The sequence below is a fragment of the Arvicola amphibius genome, chromosome 2 (assembly GCF_903992535.2).
Source record: "Arvicola amphibius chromosome 2, mArvAmp1.2, whole genome shotgun sequence".
Lineage (NCBI taxonomy): Eukaryota > Metazoa > Chordata > Mammalia > Rodentia > Cricetidae > Arvicola > Arvicola amphibius.
Window position 1 is genome coordinate 50,896,323 of NC_052048.2, and position 19,616 is coordinate 50,915,938.

General features: G+C 42.1%; 1 protein-coding gene across 1 annotated transcript in view; it reads left to right on the top strand.

The window, feature by feature from the left end:
• The first annotated feature begins 3,088 nt into the window (after nucleotides 1-3,088).
• Eogt (EGF domain specific O-linked N-acetylglucosamine transferase) overlaps nucleotides 3,089-19,616 on the top strand; it is a 36,951-nt gene continuing 20,423 nt past the window's right edge. Inside the window, 9 exon segments of the mRNA XM_038320800.1 lie at nucleotides 3,089-3,195; nucleotides 3,754-3,988; nucleotides 6,074-6,297; nucleotides 7,477-7,577; nucleotides 8,401-8,509; nucleotides 16,930-17,024; nucleotides 17,730-17,773; nucleotides 17,776-17,827; nucleotides 18,905-18,910. Of these exon segments, the coding sequence (XP_038176728.1) occupies nucleotides 3,979-3,988; nucleotides 6,074-6,297; nucleotides 7,477-7,577; nucleotides 8,401-8,509; nucleotides 16,930-17,024; nucleotides 17,730-17,773; nucleotides 17,776-17,827; nucleotides 18,905-18,910 (641 nt within the window). The 5' untranslated portion in view covers nucleotides 3,089-3,195; nucleotides 3,754-3,978.

Sequence of the window (19,616 nt, forward strand, 5' to 3'; positions counted from 1 at the left end):
TTACATGTTAGTAGAGTATTTTAGTGCATAAAATAGTTTGCAGTTATGCTTCCATTCTTGAGAAACAAGAAAGGTTGCAGGAATTAGAGTGAAAGAGGCACGGACAGCGTGGTGCTGTCAGCTGCTCGCTCGTCGGGAGGCTGGGTGGAGAGACTGCTGCTGTGTGGCCTGTCTTGAGAGCACCCGACAGCATTGAGCATGTATCAAATTCATGGTATTACGATTCAAAATATTCTAAGTATGGATAATTTTTTACTTACTGAAAGTTGAGTTTTTATAGTTAAGTAAATGTATTTACCCCATTCCTCAAGTATTTAACTAGTTGAAAGTTTTATTTGAGTGCTTATTAAAAAGCACATGATTTGTAGTATTTAAAAGAAAGCGCCCAGATTAAAGAGGAATGAGTGAGAGTGTCTTATTTTGCTACTGTTTGTTTAATGTTATACACATATATGTTCTTTAATGTTATACACATATATGTTCTTTAATGTTATACACATATATGTTCTTTAATGTTATACACATATATGTTCTTTAATGTTATACACATATATGTTCTTTAATGTTATACACATATATGTTCTTTAATGTTATACACATACATGTTCTTTAATGTTATACACATATATGTTCTTTAATATTATACACATACATGTTCTTTAATGTTATACACATATATGTTCTTTAATGTTATACACATATATGTTCTTTAATGTTATACACATATATGTTCTTTAATGTTATACACATATGTTATTTGTTTAATGTTATACACATATATGTTCTTTAATGTTATACACATATATGTTCTTTAATGTTATACACATATATGTTCTTTAATGTTATACACATATATGTTCTTTAATGTTATACACATACATGTTCTTTAATGTCATACACATATATGTTCTTTAATATTATACACATATATGTTCTTTAATGTTATACACATATATGTTCTTTAATATTATACACATATATGTTCTTTAATGTTATACACATATATGTTATTTGTTTAATGTTATACACATATATGTTCTTTAATGTTATACACATATATGTTCTTTAATGTTATACACATATATGTTCTTTAATGTTATACACATATATGTTCTTTAATGTTATACACATATATGTTCTTTAATGTTATACACATATATGCTCTTTAATGTTATACACATACATGTTCTTTAATGTTATACACATATATGTTCTTTAATGTTATACACATATATGTTCTTTAATGTTATACACATACATGTTCTTTAATGTTATACACATATATGTTCTTTAATGTTATACACATATATGTTCTTTAATGTTATACACATATATGTTCTTGGGAACCATTTCTCATTTTCATTTACAAAAAGCTGTTCCAATTTTCTTTAGCTTTCGTCAGTTTGAAACTTAAAGTTAGCTACATATTTTGTAAAGGGCTAAAATATGATTTAAAATATAGACTGATATTATTTTAATTCCACATGAAAGGTAATATAAATAAATAAGTATATTTTTAAAATTTTGTTTTATAACATAACTGTCTGCATAGTTCCAAAATCACTTGTCCTTGTATACCAATATTCCTTCCTTTGAGTAAACATTTAAAATATTCTCTCACCTGTGAAGTAGTACATTCGTGTTTGTGCTGTACCTCTCAGGTAAGTGATAGGTTCCTTTTTCACGCAGTGATGTGTAGTAAACAGAGACACCATGAATTCCTTGTTGCACTTGCTTAGTGCTCTATTTGATTCTCTCCTTCATCTTGCAGCAAGTGCCCTGAGCCATCTTTGTGGTCCTGGAAGTAACACTTGAACTAAGCTAAAGAAACCAAATCTTCTAATTTTATTATTTGGGGGTTTGCTGTGGTAACTGAAAGCTAACACAGCACAGCTAGCTAGCTTAGTCACTCACTTTTCCAGTTTTCTTGTGGTGGCATTTGGGTTTATGTTAATATCAGTTTGAAGAGAGTCAAAAATTAAAATTTTATGATTTATTTTGAGGAAATTGGGAATGGCTGTTAACAGTACATACAGAACTGTTTCATTTTTAAAATCCCATAACTTGTTTCCTACAAATCTCAATGACTGCTCAGTATGCTGGTTTCTAAAGAGCACCAAGTAGATGACTTCCCAGTTTGATCAGTTTATCTTAGACTAATCTGTTTAGAAACCTTTCACTACTGCAATGTGTTTTTAATTGTGTATTATTGCACTTAAAAAGAAGCTCATTTAAAGTTGGTTTAAATTGACTACACTCATTTGTTTTGCATTTACTAACAGAAAAGTTGCATTTCCTGACACAATAATAGGCTGAAAGGAAAATTTCCCAAAGTCACTGCTGCAATAAAATGCACAAGGCTCCCGGTTCAGTTGCTTTTACTAAAAGGAGGTGAAGTCATCATGCTTGCTAGTGTGAATTGGTAGCTTTGAATTCAAGTCCTAGTGAATCAGATTTAATGCTTCTACCACGTTCCAGAAGACATGCTGGAACTGCAAAGGTGCCAGTAACAGAAAAGAATGGGAGATTCACATGCAAATAATGATGACCACATAAACAAGCAACCAGAATAGAAATAATCATAAAATAGCAAGATCATAAAAATTAGAGTAGCCTTTGAACTTAGGCAGTTCATGGACAAGTAAAACTCCGTGGAATCTCCAGGATCTTCACTACCCACCAGACAGTGTGCCGCTACATTCAGTTTCATTTGAAAATCAAGGCAACGACTCAGGAGGAAAAACCAGTAAAATTCCAGCCCTAGGTGACATTTAACAAGCCTGCTCTCGGGTGCTAGTGACCTGCCTGGAGGAACTGCCACGGATTTGTAGCCAAGGGTCCCGCATTTGGGGGGGATGTAGGCGGGTGTCCTATGTTTGAAGAGATGGAGATTGGTGTCCCGAGTCTGGGGGAATGTAGGCGTGTGTCCCGCGTCTGGGGTGGATAAGCTGCTGGTCCTACGTAGTCTCGGTAACCTTAGCAGATGGGTGGCCAACAGAGCCTTCCAGACAATCAGGCCACAGGGTGTGGCCTGGATCACTCGGGTCCGCCCTGGATCCCCAGGCCAAGGTGTCGTGGCTGCTCCCGGGCGCCCCCTGGCCCGGCTTGGGCGCCCGAGGTTTCCGGTGCACGGCCGCCAGCGGTGACGCCTTGCTGCTTGGGAGCAGCCGCCGCTTCTCCACAACCCAGCTGCAGGTGGGCCTCACTCCGTTTTTGCCTGCTCCCCGCCGGCGCCTGCACCTCCGTGAGCCCGCAGTCGGATACCAGGGCCACAATTCCGATCAGCGGCCTTCACCTCGCCCCCCCCCCCCCACTGGAGCCTGCTGGTGGCCGCGGGCAAGGGCGACGTCTGGACAGGCCTGCCCTGTTGCCCAGATCCTCAGCCTGGGGCGGAGTCACTCTCCAGATCTTCCCCTCTGCACACCTGGAATTCGAGCGCGCGCCTGCCGGGACTGCTCGGTTCCCCAAGCAGCCTGGGCTAGAGCTGGCTGTTGCGGGACCCAGGAGGCTGACCCCTTCACCCAGGGAGGGGTTGACTTTCCGGAGATTGCCAGGGGATAACCACCGCGGCGCCTCAGGAAGTCCATCCCTGTCTGAGCACCGTCTGCTCGCTCGCTCACCTACCTTGGGACTAGAGTCTTTGAGAGCCAGATGCACTTTTGATCTGACCACTCATGTGGTTGTCTCTGGTGGTAACCCCAGGTCTCCTCTTTCACGTTGTTCAGATTTTTTTTTTTTTTCCTCTCCTTTTAGGTCTGTGGAAATCCAATCCAGCCATACACGAGTTCTCGTACAGTAACGTGCTCGGCAGTTTTGTGCCAAAGGACGCAGTAGCCTCACCTACTAAAGCTTCCATTTGCTGGAACTGGGCATCCACCCATCCCTGCCAAGTCTTGCGAGAGGACTCAACTCCAGGAAGACTTTCTGCCAGACCCCGAGGTTGTACTTTCATGCTCCACAGCCACCATCACCCAGCATATGCAAGTGGGTACGTGCCCTCCCTTGCAAAAGTCAGCTGTCTGGTCTGCTTCTTTAGAGTTTCCCCAGGGCCAAGGATTCCATTTCTCCGCGAATGGCTGAGTTTGGCTAACCTGTAGAACTCATTGCTGGGCAGTGGATTTGGATAGCCGAAATTCAGCACTTAGTCATATCCGTGACTTGATGAGCGAAAGGGGTAGCTCACTGTGATCCTGAGGTTGGCACTGGCCCAGGTAGCCCTGGGAATCAGAGAGCAGGATTACTGCCCTGAGAACCAGGAACAGACTTTGGCGCTAGGAATGTTTTCTCTGCTAATTACCCAGTTGTTCTGTACTGAGTGATGTCGGTGTGGAGGGGGCAACCTTCTTCACGCTCATCACTAGCCTCTGCTCTGTGAGTTACTGTGTCCAGGGCCTCAGTGCCCTTCCGTGACTTCGCTGTGAGAGATTTGGTATTCATTCAATAAGGAAGATCAAGCATCCTGAGCCAGGGTCTCTGGCTGAGTGCTTTCTGGTTAATTTTCTCTCTTAGTCGTTCCATTCTGTTAAAACAGCGCTGAATAAGGTCTCTTGGGGCGTGCTTCATTTCTTTCGGGTTTTAAGTTATCCAAAACATCAGCAGCTTCTGGGTGATTCCAAGGATTAAAGAGTTGCGTATTTTCATTGTTAAGGACTTATTAATTCTACCAATATGCATTTATGAATTTTATGAAATCGCTAGTAATTTGCTGTTAGATCGAAGTTCCAACTAAAAAATTTTCATTTGGATTTACAAGGGGTGGCTCCCAAAGTAAGAACTCTTTGGTTACTGCTCAACCCTCAAAGGCCTTGCTCCCAGGATCAACAGAGCGGCCTGTGTGTCATAGTCAGCGAAAGCTGATTTTAAAATGTTGCGTTGTCCTTATTCCAGGTAAAGGACATAAGTCCACTTTCCTGTGGCCTGGCCCAGGGTGTGATCAGTTATCTTGGAAGAGACACGTAGGGAAAAAGAAGCCTTGCTGCCCGTAAAAGGGGGTGGAATGCTGTGAGTTTGTCAGGGACGCACAGGAGAAACTGACTTGAGAGGTCTGTCCTGTTCTGGGTAGGCGAGTAGGAATCCAGCAAATTCTTGCCCATTGTCCTTTTTCACAGTGTTAATGCTCCATTGAGACCTGTAGAGGGAGATTTGAAATGAATTCTTTTCTTCTGAAATCCGATGATGGCTAGTTTGTGAGAGAAACCGACAGTAGACAGTTGACGGGGGTTGGCGGGAACCCACAAACTTTAGCATGTGCCTAATAAATGCCAGGCTCGGAGAGGCACAGGGTGGCTGAGCCTTGTCGACAGCTTTAACGATGGAATATCTAGGCGCCCGGGTTTCTGTGGCAGGGGAGGTGGTTCGGGCCAGGGAGGGTTGGCGCTGCAAGGTCACAGCCATCTGTGGTCCTTTTTCCTGGGCACCCAAGGGGATGTGAGGTAGAGAGGCCTATGTCTGTATCCACTGTTTACTAATGTACACAGAAGAGTTCTGGAGTCTCTCTGAATAATCAACCCTGAAACGTGCCAAGTTGGGGTGGGATATATTTCCCATACTTGTGTACTTGGCTCCTAGCACAGTGCTTGGCATATAGCAAGTGCTCAATAAATATTTGGTGCACAAAGAAACTTGATTTGTTGACATAGTAAAGTGTATAGTAATCGTGCTTAGCTGTTTAGTGTTTATAGGGGATTTATTTATTTACTGCATGGAACTGGGGGGTTGAACCCAGGGCCTTGTACATGCTAGGCAATCACTCTGCGACTGAGCTATATGCCCAACCCTAAAGAGGGATTTGAAATTTCTAAACAAGATACTATTTTAAATTTATTTTTTTGTGAATTTCACACACGCATACAATGTATTTCAAATATATTTGCTCCCAACAGCCTCCCAACTTCATATCCTAAAAGGTGAAGTGAACCTGGCTGGCTTTGAACTCGCAGACATCCTTCTACCTCTGCGCACGTGTTGGGATTAACTGTGTGTCCCACCCCACCTGTCTAAAGAGGCTTTCTTAGTCACAGCCGTCTGTGGCTGCCATCACCATTAGTGATGGTCTTTTCAATTGTGTCTCTAGGTCTGCAGGTTGCTATGTTAATGCTGCTTGTCTTTGGAGTATTGCTTCATGAAGTCCCACTGAGTGGCCAAGATGAGGCTCATTCTGAGGCCGACAGTGTGCCAGGCGAAGCCCTTTATGACTACTCCAGCCTCCGCCTCCCAGAGAAGCACATTCCCTTCTTCTTGCACAATAACAGGCATATTGCCTCTGTCTGCAAGGAGGATTCCCGTTGTCCATATAAGGTAGGTCTTACTTCTCCTCATTCATTTTCTCATGCTCAGCATGCTATTTTTAGCTTTTTTTTTTTCATTTACTCTTTTATATTTTTAGGTTAATTTTTGAGCTTAGCATACAAAGCAACGTGTTTCATGATGGCATTTTTATACCTATGTTTTCTTGCATTCCTACCTTGCTCTCATTCGTACAGAGATGCAATTTTGGCTGGCTCGTTATTCTGTTTCATAACTCACAGTGAAAGCTGGGCTTCTAGCTTTTGCCGTGAGTCAATCACTGTTTTCATTTCATGTAATATTCCTAAGGGATGCAAATTATGTTAAAACTATATCCCCACTCACAAGAAAGAAATTCAGCATCAATACCATAGTGAAAATTAACAGGCAGATAAAGCCATCTTCATATTCAGAAAAACGAAGCGCTTGAGATTTCAGGAAGAAAAGAACATTTTGCCAAAGAAAAGAATGTCACACCTCCCCACTCTGCACTTAGGCAGCTTCTTAGCCCTTCATTTCAGAAGTCACACCTCAACCTTGGCTCCAAATAAGTGAGATCCTGTGAGCTTGGAAAGGGCTCAGAACCCATTAAGATGTCTCCGGAGGCTTTAGAGATCAAAGTGGGGCATTGTAAGACACTTCCTTTCCCATGGTGCTGGCACAGGAAGCACATGGAATCCGACCAGCATGGCTCTTGGGCCTTGCAGAAGAGCACTGGCCTCCAGGGCTGGAGAGCTCTGACCTTGTGCTGTTCCTGCTGCTCTTGATGGATGAGTGAAGTCGCCGAGCCATCCTTTTCACGGACTCCTTTAGCAACAGAAATGCCAAAGGATATGGGTTTTTTGTTTTTGTTTTTGCTCCCCCCTCCCTAGTGACTGAATATAGAATCAGTTTGTTTCAGAGAAAGAAAGAAGACAGTCCCCTTAAGATCACTCAGGAAATTCTACAGGTTGTCTTTGGTAGTCTAACTAGAGCCTGGGCTTTGGTTATGTACAGAGCAGATATGGAGGAGAGAGTAAGGACAGTTGCGGAGATTCTGCTCATCTCAGAATGTTGCATGATATATATCATACATATATAATATATATATTAGAATGTAAGTGGGAAACATTCTGTCAAGAAAGGCCGAAAGTCACTTCTCACCATCAGAGGTTGGGAGATAATTCTAAAGGTACACATTTTATGTTCTAGAAACATTTAGGAAATCTAAACTACTGCTGGGGTTATGAAAAATCCTGCAAACCAGAGTTTAGATTTGGTTACCCTGTTTGCAGCTACGTCGACATGGGATGGTAAGTCTCCTTATGGAATCCCCTCCTCCCCTCTGAGTCTGTGTTCTTTCAAGTGCATGTTAGACTCTCTGGCACATAGTAATTCCTGAAGATGTTAATTTACTTACCCAGGTCATGAATTCAATCCATCTCACAGTGAGAGAAATAACTGTTATTTCTTCTGTCAGAAGGAGAAACTACATTGACAATAGAACCTCCCCCCCCCCACCGTATATGCTAAAAAGATGAATGGGAAAAGTCTTACAGATTCTGAAAGAATAGCTATCTATGCCCGAGGGGAAGTCAAATATAGCAATCCTAAGCACATGGGTATTGAGTTGGGCAAAGACAACATGGTAAATAACACTTTATTTTCTTTAGTTCCAGATGACCCAACTTCATAGATTTCTGTTGTGCCTTTTTATTATGAAGGAATAGTCTGTGAATAATTTGTTTGGTATCTTTGTGTACATGGTGATAATTTGGGGGAGAACAAGGGGAAATGTGATGGCTTACTTTAAAAAATAAAGTACAAATAGACTTCTAACAATTCAATCGACAGAAAGAAAATTCAAGACCAGAAAAAAGGCAGTAGACCGGATGGGGGTGGAAAGATGTAGCAGTTAAGAGCACTTGCTGCTCTTTGTAGAGGCCCTGGGCTCAGTCTAGATCCCACATGGTGCTCACAACCATCTATAGCTCCAGTTTCAGGGGATCTGATGTGCTGTTCTTATCTCTGTAGGCATCAGGCATGCACATGGGAGCACATACATGCATACAGGAAAAATACTAATACACATAAAATAAAGCTTAAACAAAGCAAGATCTCTTTCTTCGCTTATAGGACAGATACTCTGGAGTCAGCAGCGGACATGTTCTGGAAGCAAGCTGACTTTGGCTATGCCCAAGAGCGACTGGAGGAGATACGCATGCTCTGTCAGCCAGAGAGAACAGTGAGTGTCCAGCTGCTTGAGTAAGCTTGCTTAGTTTAACTGTTTATTATTTGTTTTATTGTTTCGCTTGTAATGTAAGAACAAGATGGCCCACTAATATAGCTTCTTTGTGTAGCCTAGGTTGGCCCCAGACCCACGGCCTTTCTGGTCCATCCTTGGTACCGGAGGTGGAGTAGTGACAGTCAGAGCCTGGGCCCTGAGCAGCCCGAACAAGCTAGACCCATTCCGTGCAGTCACACTGGGAAAGGAAGGGCAATAAAGTGGTTTAGTGACTTTCTCCATAATGCCCTTCTTTGCTTTTATTCTTTTCCTCTTTTGGCTTTTGTGGTAGAGGGTGGCGACACCCAGCTCTGTAGTGAGGGGCTGTGGGCCGGATTCCTGCTGCCCGGCTCCTGGCCACTGGCTAGCTTATACCCCAAAATAATTACACTAAAACTGTATTCTTTTAAATACTGCCTGGGCCATTATTTTCAACCTCTTACTCACATCTTGACTAACCCATATCGAATAATCTGTGTAACACCACGAATGGTGTCTTACCGGGAAAGATTCAGCACGTCTGACCTTGTGGCTGGCTTCATCGCATCTCGCTCAGAGAGCAGAGGCATGGCAGTCTGTCTAACTTAGGAGAGGTGTAGCATCTGACTGAGCCATCTACCTCACTTCCTTCTTCCTGTTCTGTCTACTCCACCCACCTAAGGGCTGGCCAATCAAATGGGCCAGGCAGTTTCTTTATTAGTCAATGAGAGTCCTCCATCACAGCTCCCAAATCAATTACACACACGGAGACTTATTCTTAATTATAAATGCCCGGCCTTAGCTTGGCTCATTTCTAGCCAGCTTTTCTCATCTTGAATTATCTTGACCACCCCTTCTCCTCTGGGTTTTTCCCTTCTTATTTCTCTATATCTTACTTTTGCTCTTACCCCATGGCTGGCTGGGTAGCTGACCCCTGACTCTTCCTCTTTTTTTTTTTCTTCTCCGTATTTCTCCTTATATTTATACTCTCTTCCTTCTATTTATTCTCTTCTGCCTCACTTATTTGTATTGGTTGTTCAGCTCTTTCTTAGACCATCAGGTGTTTTAGATAGGCAAAGAATCACAGCTTCACAGAGTCAGACAAACGCAGCATAAACAAAAGAACACACCTTAAAACAATATCTACAACAACCCGCCACACACAGCCCATCCTCAGGGTACGGCATGAGCTTGAAGCTTTAGTAGAGGGCAGCAGGCATGTGTCACGGAGCAGGCGCAGTAACAGTGTGGTCCTGCTGGTCACTGCCCCACTGTTGTGTTGGCCTCAATCCTTCCTGCAGGGTGAAAACTAGGGCAATCTCTCTCTAGGAGAAAGTTACTGCCCCTGCCCCACCCACCCATTCCCCTTTCTTCACCCCTTCCTCCTTTTCTCCCAACCCCTTCCCCCTCTCCCAGACTGGCACCAGGTTACAACCTTTCCCTTCTCCGGACATGAAATTCCTGAGGAAATTCCACTTCCTTGGGGACTATTGTTTCAATAATCTCTGCTGCACAAGAAGAGAATGAATGTCTTCATTGCTGGCAGGATGGTGGCAGCACCGCCACGCCCAGCTCAGAGTCGTGCTCACTGTTCCCAAATAGGTCCCTTTGTTTTCCTCTAAAAGGTCCACCCTCCACACATCTGTATCAGAGAGTGATATTTTGAGGCAGTTAAAATAGTTTTAGATTTAGACCTCCCCCCAACATGAGCCAAAGAAGAAAAACTGACAGATCTTATCTTTACAGATTGTTTGTCAGTTGTTGGGGACAGGTACCATGGCTGGACCATTACTGATCTGTACGTGTTTAGTCTTGTGTGTATTTCAGTTTGACTGGCATAGTTATTACAACAGGGCAGATAGACTGACGTCACTTTTCTAGAATGACAAACAGGGCCCTCAGAGGAAGTAAGCAGCTTCTCCAAGGCTTCACAGCTGTCTTGTAGAATTATGTAACTATATACTTAGAATTGAAAGGCACATCTGCACCTGTATGTGTGTGTGTGTGTGTGTGTGTGTACATGCACATGCACGCGCATGCTTATGTGTGTGTGTTTCTCATCATGGCAACTCCAGCACAGCCAGGAAGTGGTTTTAAGCAGTAGATATGAAAGTAGGTCTTCGACTACAGAGTTCAGATCCTGACTCTTGGGCAAGGTCCCCAACCTGAAATAGAAGTCTGTTTCTCAGCCTTAAAGCCATGCTAACCTTGCAACATGCAGTAGGGATAAAGCAAACTTTTGTATTGTATATAAGAAGTCTCAGCACAGGTTCTGGCTGAGTACCTGAGTTGACATCCCCAGCATCTACCCAAAGTAACTTGGATATGGCCGTGCAGATGTCTGTAACCCTAGCATTGTGGGGTGCAGAGACAGGAGGATTGCTGGGAGCTTTTTGGATGCCAGCCTCACTCCAGGTTTAGTGAAAGACCTGTCTCAAAGGTATAGAGCAGAGAGCAATAGTGCAGGACATGCTGTGTTGGCCTCTGGCCCCTCAGCAAGTATGTACAAGGGGACATGACCTACACACATGCACGTGCCACAAACACACACACACACACACACACACTAAAACTGAATATATGCACTGTAGTGTTACTGGAGGGTGTCATCTTCAGAGCTTTTGTCAGCTGTACCAAAGGGAATGAAGGCAGGAGTTGGGAGTCATAGCCACAGGCACCTACATTTGGCTTTGGTCCAGCTGCTCACGTGGGAAGCCAGGGGAGGGGGTCTGAGTTCACCTTGCATAGTTGTCTCATGGTGTCTTGTGCAGAGCTTTCCTGGACATGCGTTTGCCTTGGTGTGCACTATGCAATCAGCAGGTGACTGCTTGCATTCGTTCTTTGGGATGACAAGGTACCAAAGACTGGAAGAGTGGAGACAGGAGGCCCACAACCAAGGTGCCAGCCTTCCTCCAGACTGCAGACAGCTGTCTGTCTTTGGGTCACTCTGGGGTGGAAAGAGGAAGGGCACTCACTCTCTGTGGTCTCCTTTTGAAGGATCTTGTAGTGACTCTTCCTGTTGCTGTAACCAAAATAATCAACAAGAAGCAAGCCAGCTGATTCTGGCTCGCTGTGTGAGGGGATTCGGTTCATCACAGGTGAAAAGGTCTGGGTGCAGGAACAAGAGGCATCTCATCGCATTGCATCAGGAAGCAGGGAGGGGCAGTGGACAGGACTATCAAGTCTCCAGGTGTGTCCCAGTGACCCATTCATCCAGCAAATCTTCATCTCCTATAGGTGCCACAATTTTCCCAGACAGCAATGAGAGGTTTAAGCACTGAGTCTGTGGGGGTCATTTCAGATTCAGACCAGAGCAGGCATGAATATCTGTGATGACTCCCGCTCATAACCTCAGAAATCTCCACCTACTACCATCACATTGATAACTGGAGTGGACTGATGATTGATTTATCGTCACAGTTATTTATTTAGTGTGTGTGTTTATGACATGTGGAGGTCGGGTGGCATCGTGCAGGAGCTGGGTCTCTACTTCCGCCATGGTGATTTTCTCTTCCTTTCTCTAGGGAACAGCTCAGGTCGTCAGGCTTTGGCTGTAAGCACCTTTACCCCTTGAGCCACCTCTCCATGCAAGAGTTAGGGTCTCACCATAAATTTTTCAGGGATGCAAGCATTCAGTTCATTGTGATCTTTTACAGACTGGATTCACAAACACTAAACAGGGTGAGCTTCAGACCCCCCCCCCTTCACTGGAAGTTTTAGGGAAAACAGTTAAATGGTATTCAATCTGTAAACGAAGCCCAGAGCAGAAATTCTCGAAGCTCCCTCTCTTTCAGCATACGCTAGTTTGGTTGAAGTTGAGACAGACTGTGGCTGTTGACTTTTCGTTCAACTAGAAGAGCTCACCCTTTCCTTGCTGTTGACACAGAGTCCCCAACATTTATGGGACTGTTTGCAGAAGTACCTCACGTTCAGATTGGCAATGTGCCTTCTCAGACTTGCATTTGAATGTCTCTTCCATGTACAGCTTCCTTGTTTCCTTTGGCTCCTCCTTAGAAAAGGCTTTTTTCAGTACTTATGGATAGACATCGTTTTGAGAAATTGTTCTTTAGTGGGTGGGGACTGGAGTGAACCACATATATAGTTCTTGGCTTTAAAATGTGAGGACTGATGAGGTGGCTCAGCGAGTAAAGGTGCTTGCTTCCAAGCCTGACGTCCTGAGTTCAGTTCCCAGCATCCAAGTGGTAGAAGACGCCTGCAAGTTGTTTTCTCACCTGCCCCTGTATAGAGAGGCACGTGAACACATGCATAAAATAAACAAATGTAATTTAAAATAATTTTGTTTCAATGAAGCAGGGTGTGATGATATTTGTCTATGCTCCCAGGGCTTGGGGGCTATAATCAGAGACAGCATGTTCGTTTCCTGGCTGTCCAGACCCAAATAATCACATAGAAACTATATTAATTACAACACTGCTTGGCCTATTTGAGTTTCTTATTAACTAACTCTTAAATCATAAATTAACCCATTTCTATTAATTTGTATATCAGCATGAGTTTATGACTTACTGGTAAGGGTCCTGCATCTGTCTCCTTCGGCAGCTACATGATGTCTCTCTGACTCCGCTTACTCTCTCTGTATATCTCTTCCAGCTTGGTTATATTCTGCCCTGCTATAGGCCAAAGCAGCTTCATTATTAACCAATGGTAAAACATATTTATAGCATACAGAGGGGAGTTCCACATCTTCTCTCCCTTTCTGTCTAAATAAAAAGGAAGGTTTTAACTTTAACATAGTAAAAGTACATATAACAAAACAGGTTCAAGCAAGAATTGCAGGTACAATATTTAGTCTATTTGTTTCTGGCATTATTATTATTATTATTATTATTATTATTATTATTATTTTGGTTTTTTGAGACAGTGTTTCTCTGTCTTGCTTTGGAGTCTGTCCTGGAACTAGTTCTTGTAGACCAGGCTGGCCTTGAACTCACAAAGATCTGCCTGCCTCTGCCTACCAAGTGCTGGGATTAAAGGTGTGTGCCACTACCACCCGGCTAATATCTGGCAAAATTAAAGAAAATATACTATCATCTATTTTATCTTTGTGAGTCTAAAGTTTCATATTTACTTTATCTTTTATCTTTTAATTAAGGAAGACTATAACAATCTGTCTTCAGCTTTTCACAGATCCCAGAAGGATATAATATTACATAAGCAGATAGGAAGTGCATTGTAAACAACTTCTAAAACTTTAGAATTGACAGAGACACCTTGCTGCCTGAATGGTCATCCAAAGTTCCTCTGTAACATTGGGGCATCCATTTTCATCCCACAGGCCCATAGTATCTATTTGGCAGACTTTTCAATGAAGCAGGAAATTTAAAAGGCTGTTTTGCCTATCTTGGAAGTTTGTTAGTCACTTTCTTCTGTATCCTACAGAATGTCTGGCAGTTTCTTCTGTGAAGCAGGAACGCTGAAGGACCATCCTGTCTATTGGAATGTTTGGCAGTCACTTTTCTGTGGCTCTTGCATGTCCAGTTCAAACAGCATACCATTAAGCAGTTCAGACAAGAGCAGTTTCTAGAAGGCTAGCAAACTCTATAAGAAGCCTCTTTGATGCCTATTATCCACTTGGTGCTACCAGAAGCAGACATGTCTCACTGTTTAGAAAAGTCTAAAACATTATAAATGTCATATTCTGTAGGTATTTGAAAGATTTGAAGAATACCTATCCATCTGAATTCTATCTTTCTACATCTAGAAAACCTAACTAACATATAACCACATTAGCCTGGAAGTAATCCACAGGTTCTTGTCTTCTGTGAAAACAAAAGCAGAATCTTTTTTCCAAAGTAATTCAAATTTTGAAGTCAAGATACCTTTATAAGTTTGATTATTATAAATGACTATCTATTAATCTGTATTTCTTAATTATACATTACATTAAATGAGCTGCAGAAATATATCTTAAACAAGAGCAGAAATGCATATACATAGTGTAACAAAATCAACCTTAAATCTGTATCAATTGATGTAGGAGTGTTTCTATCTATCTGCTGTTTCATTGGTTAATTAATAAAGAAACTGCTTGGCCTGATAGGTTAGAACATAGGTGGGTGGAGTAGACAGAACAGGATGCTGGGAGTGAGGCAGATGCCTCGGGCAATTGCCATGCCTCTCCTCTCTGAGACAGATGTGATGGAGCCAGCTGCCTGTCAGACATGCTGAATCTTTCCCGGTAAGACACCACTCATGCTGTTACACAGATTATTAGATATGGGTTAGTTAAGATGTGAGTAAGAGGCTGAAACTAATGGGCCAGGCAGTGTTTAAATAAATACAGTTTGTGTGTTGTTATTTCGGGGCATAAGCTAGCCGGTGGCTGGGAGCCAGGCGGATGAAAAGCAGACCTGCCTGCAGCTCATTACTACAATCAGTAGACCAAGATCCATACCAATGTAAAAGTATTCATTTCTAATCATATCTCCTCTAAATGAAAACAAACATTTATAAACAATCATTTGAGGAATTTGTTTGGTTGCTGTTTCTCAAACTGCTTCCTGCCGTTTGTTGGATGAAGTATGTTTAGGGTTTATGGAGACCTTTTGGGAGGTCTTGTTCCATCAAACCATATTAGCCTGGAAGGAATTGCCAGGTTCTCATTTTCTGTGGAAACAGAAGCAGAATCTCTTTTCCAATGTAACACATCTTTAGGCTCAAATTTTGAAGTCAAGATACCTTTAAAATATATATGTTGGTTTGGCTTAGCAGCCCTTAGAATCAAATGTCTCTCTGTAGTCAAAAAAATTCAAAGAACACAATAATATACATCGTTCAGACTCTGTGTGTATTTTCCATCTTTATGTGGCTTAATTTTTTGCCATATTACTTTTTAATATTTAATTATCTTTGCTCCTTTAATCTATGACTTTCTGTAGACTTTCTTCTCTCTTATTAAGCCCATGTACATTTATCCAAAACTGTGTCCCATTTTTTTGTCCGAATCTCTCTTTATTGCACTTTTGTAATCATTTTCTGACCAGGAGCACCTTTTTTCTTTTTCTAAATGCTAAGTGGGTGTGGCCAGGACTAATTTCACAGCTCTGCCTGTTCTCTGCCCCATCCAACATGGCAGAGATATGTTCATTGCCGGCTCTGTGAGCCATGCTTACCGCCCCAGCTCCAGAGATGCAGCAGGTCTATGTTGCCATTAAGTAAGTTGTAGTATTCTGTTCACAAACTTTATTTAAATGCTTCATAGCTGGACCTCCCAAAAGAACCAGAGCTGTTCATGCCAGTATGAACTAGGAAGCTGTTATTTAAAGAAGCTGTGCCTCTGCTTGTGGCCAGCAGAGTCTTTCTCAAATAATACAGCTACCAAGAAGCTGCATTTGGCTCCTGTTTTTGTGGCTCTAGACACACTCTTTTTTAACCTTTCTTAAGTTTTATGTGGATGTACATTGCCGAATGTTCGAGAGACATTTTGTAGGTGTACAAAAAAGTTCCATGATAGCCTGAAATGGAGTATAACAAAGGTTTATTTATCTGGGGATAAACTCACAGAAAGGGTAGCAATCTGCAATCCTGTGTGTGTATTGGGAACGGGAACTGAATCCAGCAGCTAAGAGGCCCATGCACACTTTTCATCTGCATTTATAGTACATGAGACCATACCCAAAGTGGGCTGGTGTCTTGAAGGGTATTGGCTGAAGGAGTTCCCACAACAGGGAACTGAACAGGAGGAAGATCCTGAGTCTAAGGCTAGCTTGAGCTATATAGTGAAACCCTGTTTTTAATATATACACTACATAAGTATACATACATTATATGTACACACATTTGAATGTGTGTACATATGCTAGAGCATTTGGGAAATTGTCATAGAAAGATAAATGTATGGAGAGATACAGAAGTATGTAGACAGAAGCTTCTGTCCCACCAGGTCCTGCAATCATTTAGTCCCAAATAAGCACACAGAAGCTTATATTAATTATACACTGTTTGGCCTATTGCTTAGGCTTATTATTAGCTAACTCTTACAACTTAAATTTTTATCTATGTTTAGCTATGTTACTTGGTACCTTTTCTCAGTAAGGCATTCTCATCTTGCTTCCTCTGTGTCTGTCTGGTGACTCACCTCTGCCTTTCCTCTTCCCAGAATTCTCCTAGTCTGGTCACCTTTACTTCGTGCCTGGCTACTGGCCAATCAGTATTTTATTAAAACAATATAAATAACAAAATCTTTACAGTAAAAAGAACATTATCCCAAAGCAGAAGTACCTTTGACCAGACTGGTGGAAAAAAGAAAACAGAATAGAAACAGTAGAGAGTTCCCTCTGCAGTGGGGTCACACACAACACATCAGCATGCGCAGCCCAGTGAAGTCTCACAGTGCTAATCCTGTTCCCCGGCTGACTGTTCTCATCTCAATTGTATTTCAGGGTGACTCAAGTCTGGTTTGTTCCCGATACCTTCAGTATTGCAGAGCTACTGGTCTGTACCTGGACTTAAGAAACATCAAGAGGACCCATGACAGGTAAGTAGGTAGTGTGGCTGCAGTCAAAGCTGAGGGCATTCTGAAATGCTCCCAGCTGCACGCCTATGTCTTAGGGTTTGTTTTGTAGTAAAATGGGTTGAGGGAATAGTTGAGGATGGGTGACCCAGGCCCTTTTCCTGATGATCACACTGCCCACTTGGGTCAGGGTATAGCTGGTTCCTTATAGTGGATAAATAAGGTCATTTATACAGCACATGTTTGTAAGTTACATTCCAAAGTGGCTCTGGTATCTATGCCAGACATGGTAACACATGCTTGCCATTCTATTATTCAGAGGTGGAGGCAGGAAGATCAAGAAGTTCATGGTCCTCTTTGGCTACATGATGAAGTCACCCTGGCTTACTATGAGACGCTGTTTCAAAATAAAATAAAATAAATCCAGGGACTGGAGAGATGGCTCAACTGTTAAGAGCATTGTTCTTGCAGAGGATCTGGGTTTGTTTGGCACCCATGTGGTGGCTCACATCTAACTCTAATTCTAGTCCTGGGGCATATGATGCCCTCATCTTCTGGCCTCCCGTGGCACCAAATGTACATGCAGGCAAAACATCCATATATAAATAAAAAATAAATAAATCATTTCTTTATATCTAGTTTGAAAAGGTTGTTAGGAAATTAGTTCCAACCCAGCAACTTGAGTAATGATGAAATTTTTCCAGCTCAATTTTTTTTAACACTCACTAGATTCAAGGAAGATTTTCTCCAGGGTGGTGAAGTTGGAGGACACTGTAACTGGACAGGCATGCGTTGCTGTCTGAAGGTCCGCGCAAAAGCCCTCTTCAGTCTGGTAACATGATTTGTTTCTCTAAAAATATGTCTCTAAAGTATTATGTTTGTTTGGCATTTTTAGATTGGAAGGCACTCTGAATGGAAAAGGTTACTAATTTGTGCAGTCATGAGCTTCTAAGAAATGACAGGGGCAGAGTAATAAATCCCTTGGTGTGTGTGTGTGTGTGTGTGTGTGTGGGTGTAGGGTTCATGAAATTTTAAAAAGCAGCTGTAGAGCTTTTCTGTGTTGTAAATGAAAGAAAAATTATTGACATAAAATATTATTAACTCACAGTCTCTGTATGTGTTTTGGGAAGCACATTTTAATGAAACGTGCTACCCCTCTCCCATGTGCAGAGTTTGGTTATTGAAAAGTGAACCCACCATGTAACTTTCATTCAGTTTTAAAAAGCAGAGCATTTAGGCACTGGGCACTCCCACCTTCCTCTCTGTGAAGCCAGATGCTGCCCCCACCTTTTACCATCAGTGATAAGAGTTTTGAGCTTTAAAACGTTTTATTTATTAACTATTTTGGGCTCATGGGAGTGTAAACATCATGCAGGAGTTCCCATTGTACTTTTGCTCCAGCTTCCTGGAGTGATAATGTCTCATGTAAGCTCAGCACAGTTACCAAGGCAGGAAATTGTCATTGATACAGCCTTACTAACCACACGTACGTGGGCTTCTCCTGTGCTGACATGTGCACTTATTTTTAACAAATGTGTACTTTAGGAAATTTATATCCCATGTCTAGGGACATGTGACCACCACCCTCGTTAGGATGCAGAATTCTCTGTCATCCACAAAAGCACTTCCCATATGATCATATGGGCTACTCTTATGTAAAGTTAGTTTCTCAGGTGAGCAAAATATTAGGAATAATAATCTAATCTATCTTTATACGGTAGCTGTCAGTTTGTTGTATAATTTTTCTAGGGAATGAGCAGATTGTTACAAATAGATGCTTCTTCCACTCTGCAAGGCATTTTCATTCCTAGTTTATTTTGATATCTGATTCTATATTATAGTTCATCGGGGTATAATTGTATTATTTATTGCTGAGTAACACATTAATCTAAAATATACTCTAGAGCATGGTTATTTATTATTATTGCTGTTATAAATTGCCCGAAATAAAGCAGTGACGTTTAGTATCTCACCCCATTCTTTTGTCAGAGTGTGGAGCCACTCAGCAGGGCCTCATGAGCAGCAGACAAGCTCTTGGGTGGGCCTATTGCCGTCTAGGCCCTGCTAGGCCTGAAAACTTGACTTCCAAGCTCACCCAGGCTGTTCTCAGAGCCTGGGTTTCTGTCTAGCTGTGGACTGGGATTCAGTTTTCACTCTGTGGGTCTTTTACCAGTGCTCCTCACTCACAGCATGGCAGCCAGCTTCCTCCAGAGCATGAGTGTATATGCCTAAAGATGGAAGCTGCAGTGCTGTGTAAACTCACTTCAGCAGGGACACACTACTGTGTTCTGTGGGTTAGAAGTGAGCCATCAAGCTATAACCATATTCGGGGACTAGGGGGGGCATTAATTTAAATTTCTTTTCTTTTTTTTTAGAATAATTTATTTAACTTATTTATCTTATGTATATTGGTGTGAAGATGTCAGATCCCCTGGATGTGGAGTTATAGACAGTTGTGAACTGCCATGTGGGTGCTGGAAATTGAACCCAGGTCCTCTGGAAGAGCAGCCAGTACTCTTTACTGCTGAGCCATCTCTCTAGCCCTTCTTTCTTCTTCTTCTTAAAAAAAAAGTTTTTGTGTTTGTTTGTTTTTTAAATAACTCAGTATGACCAGGA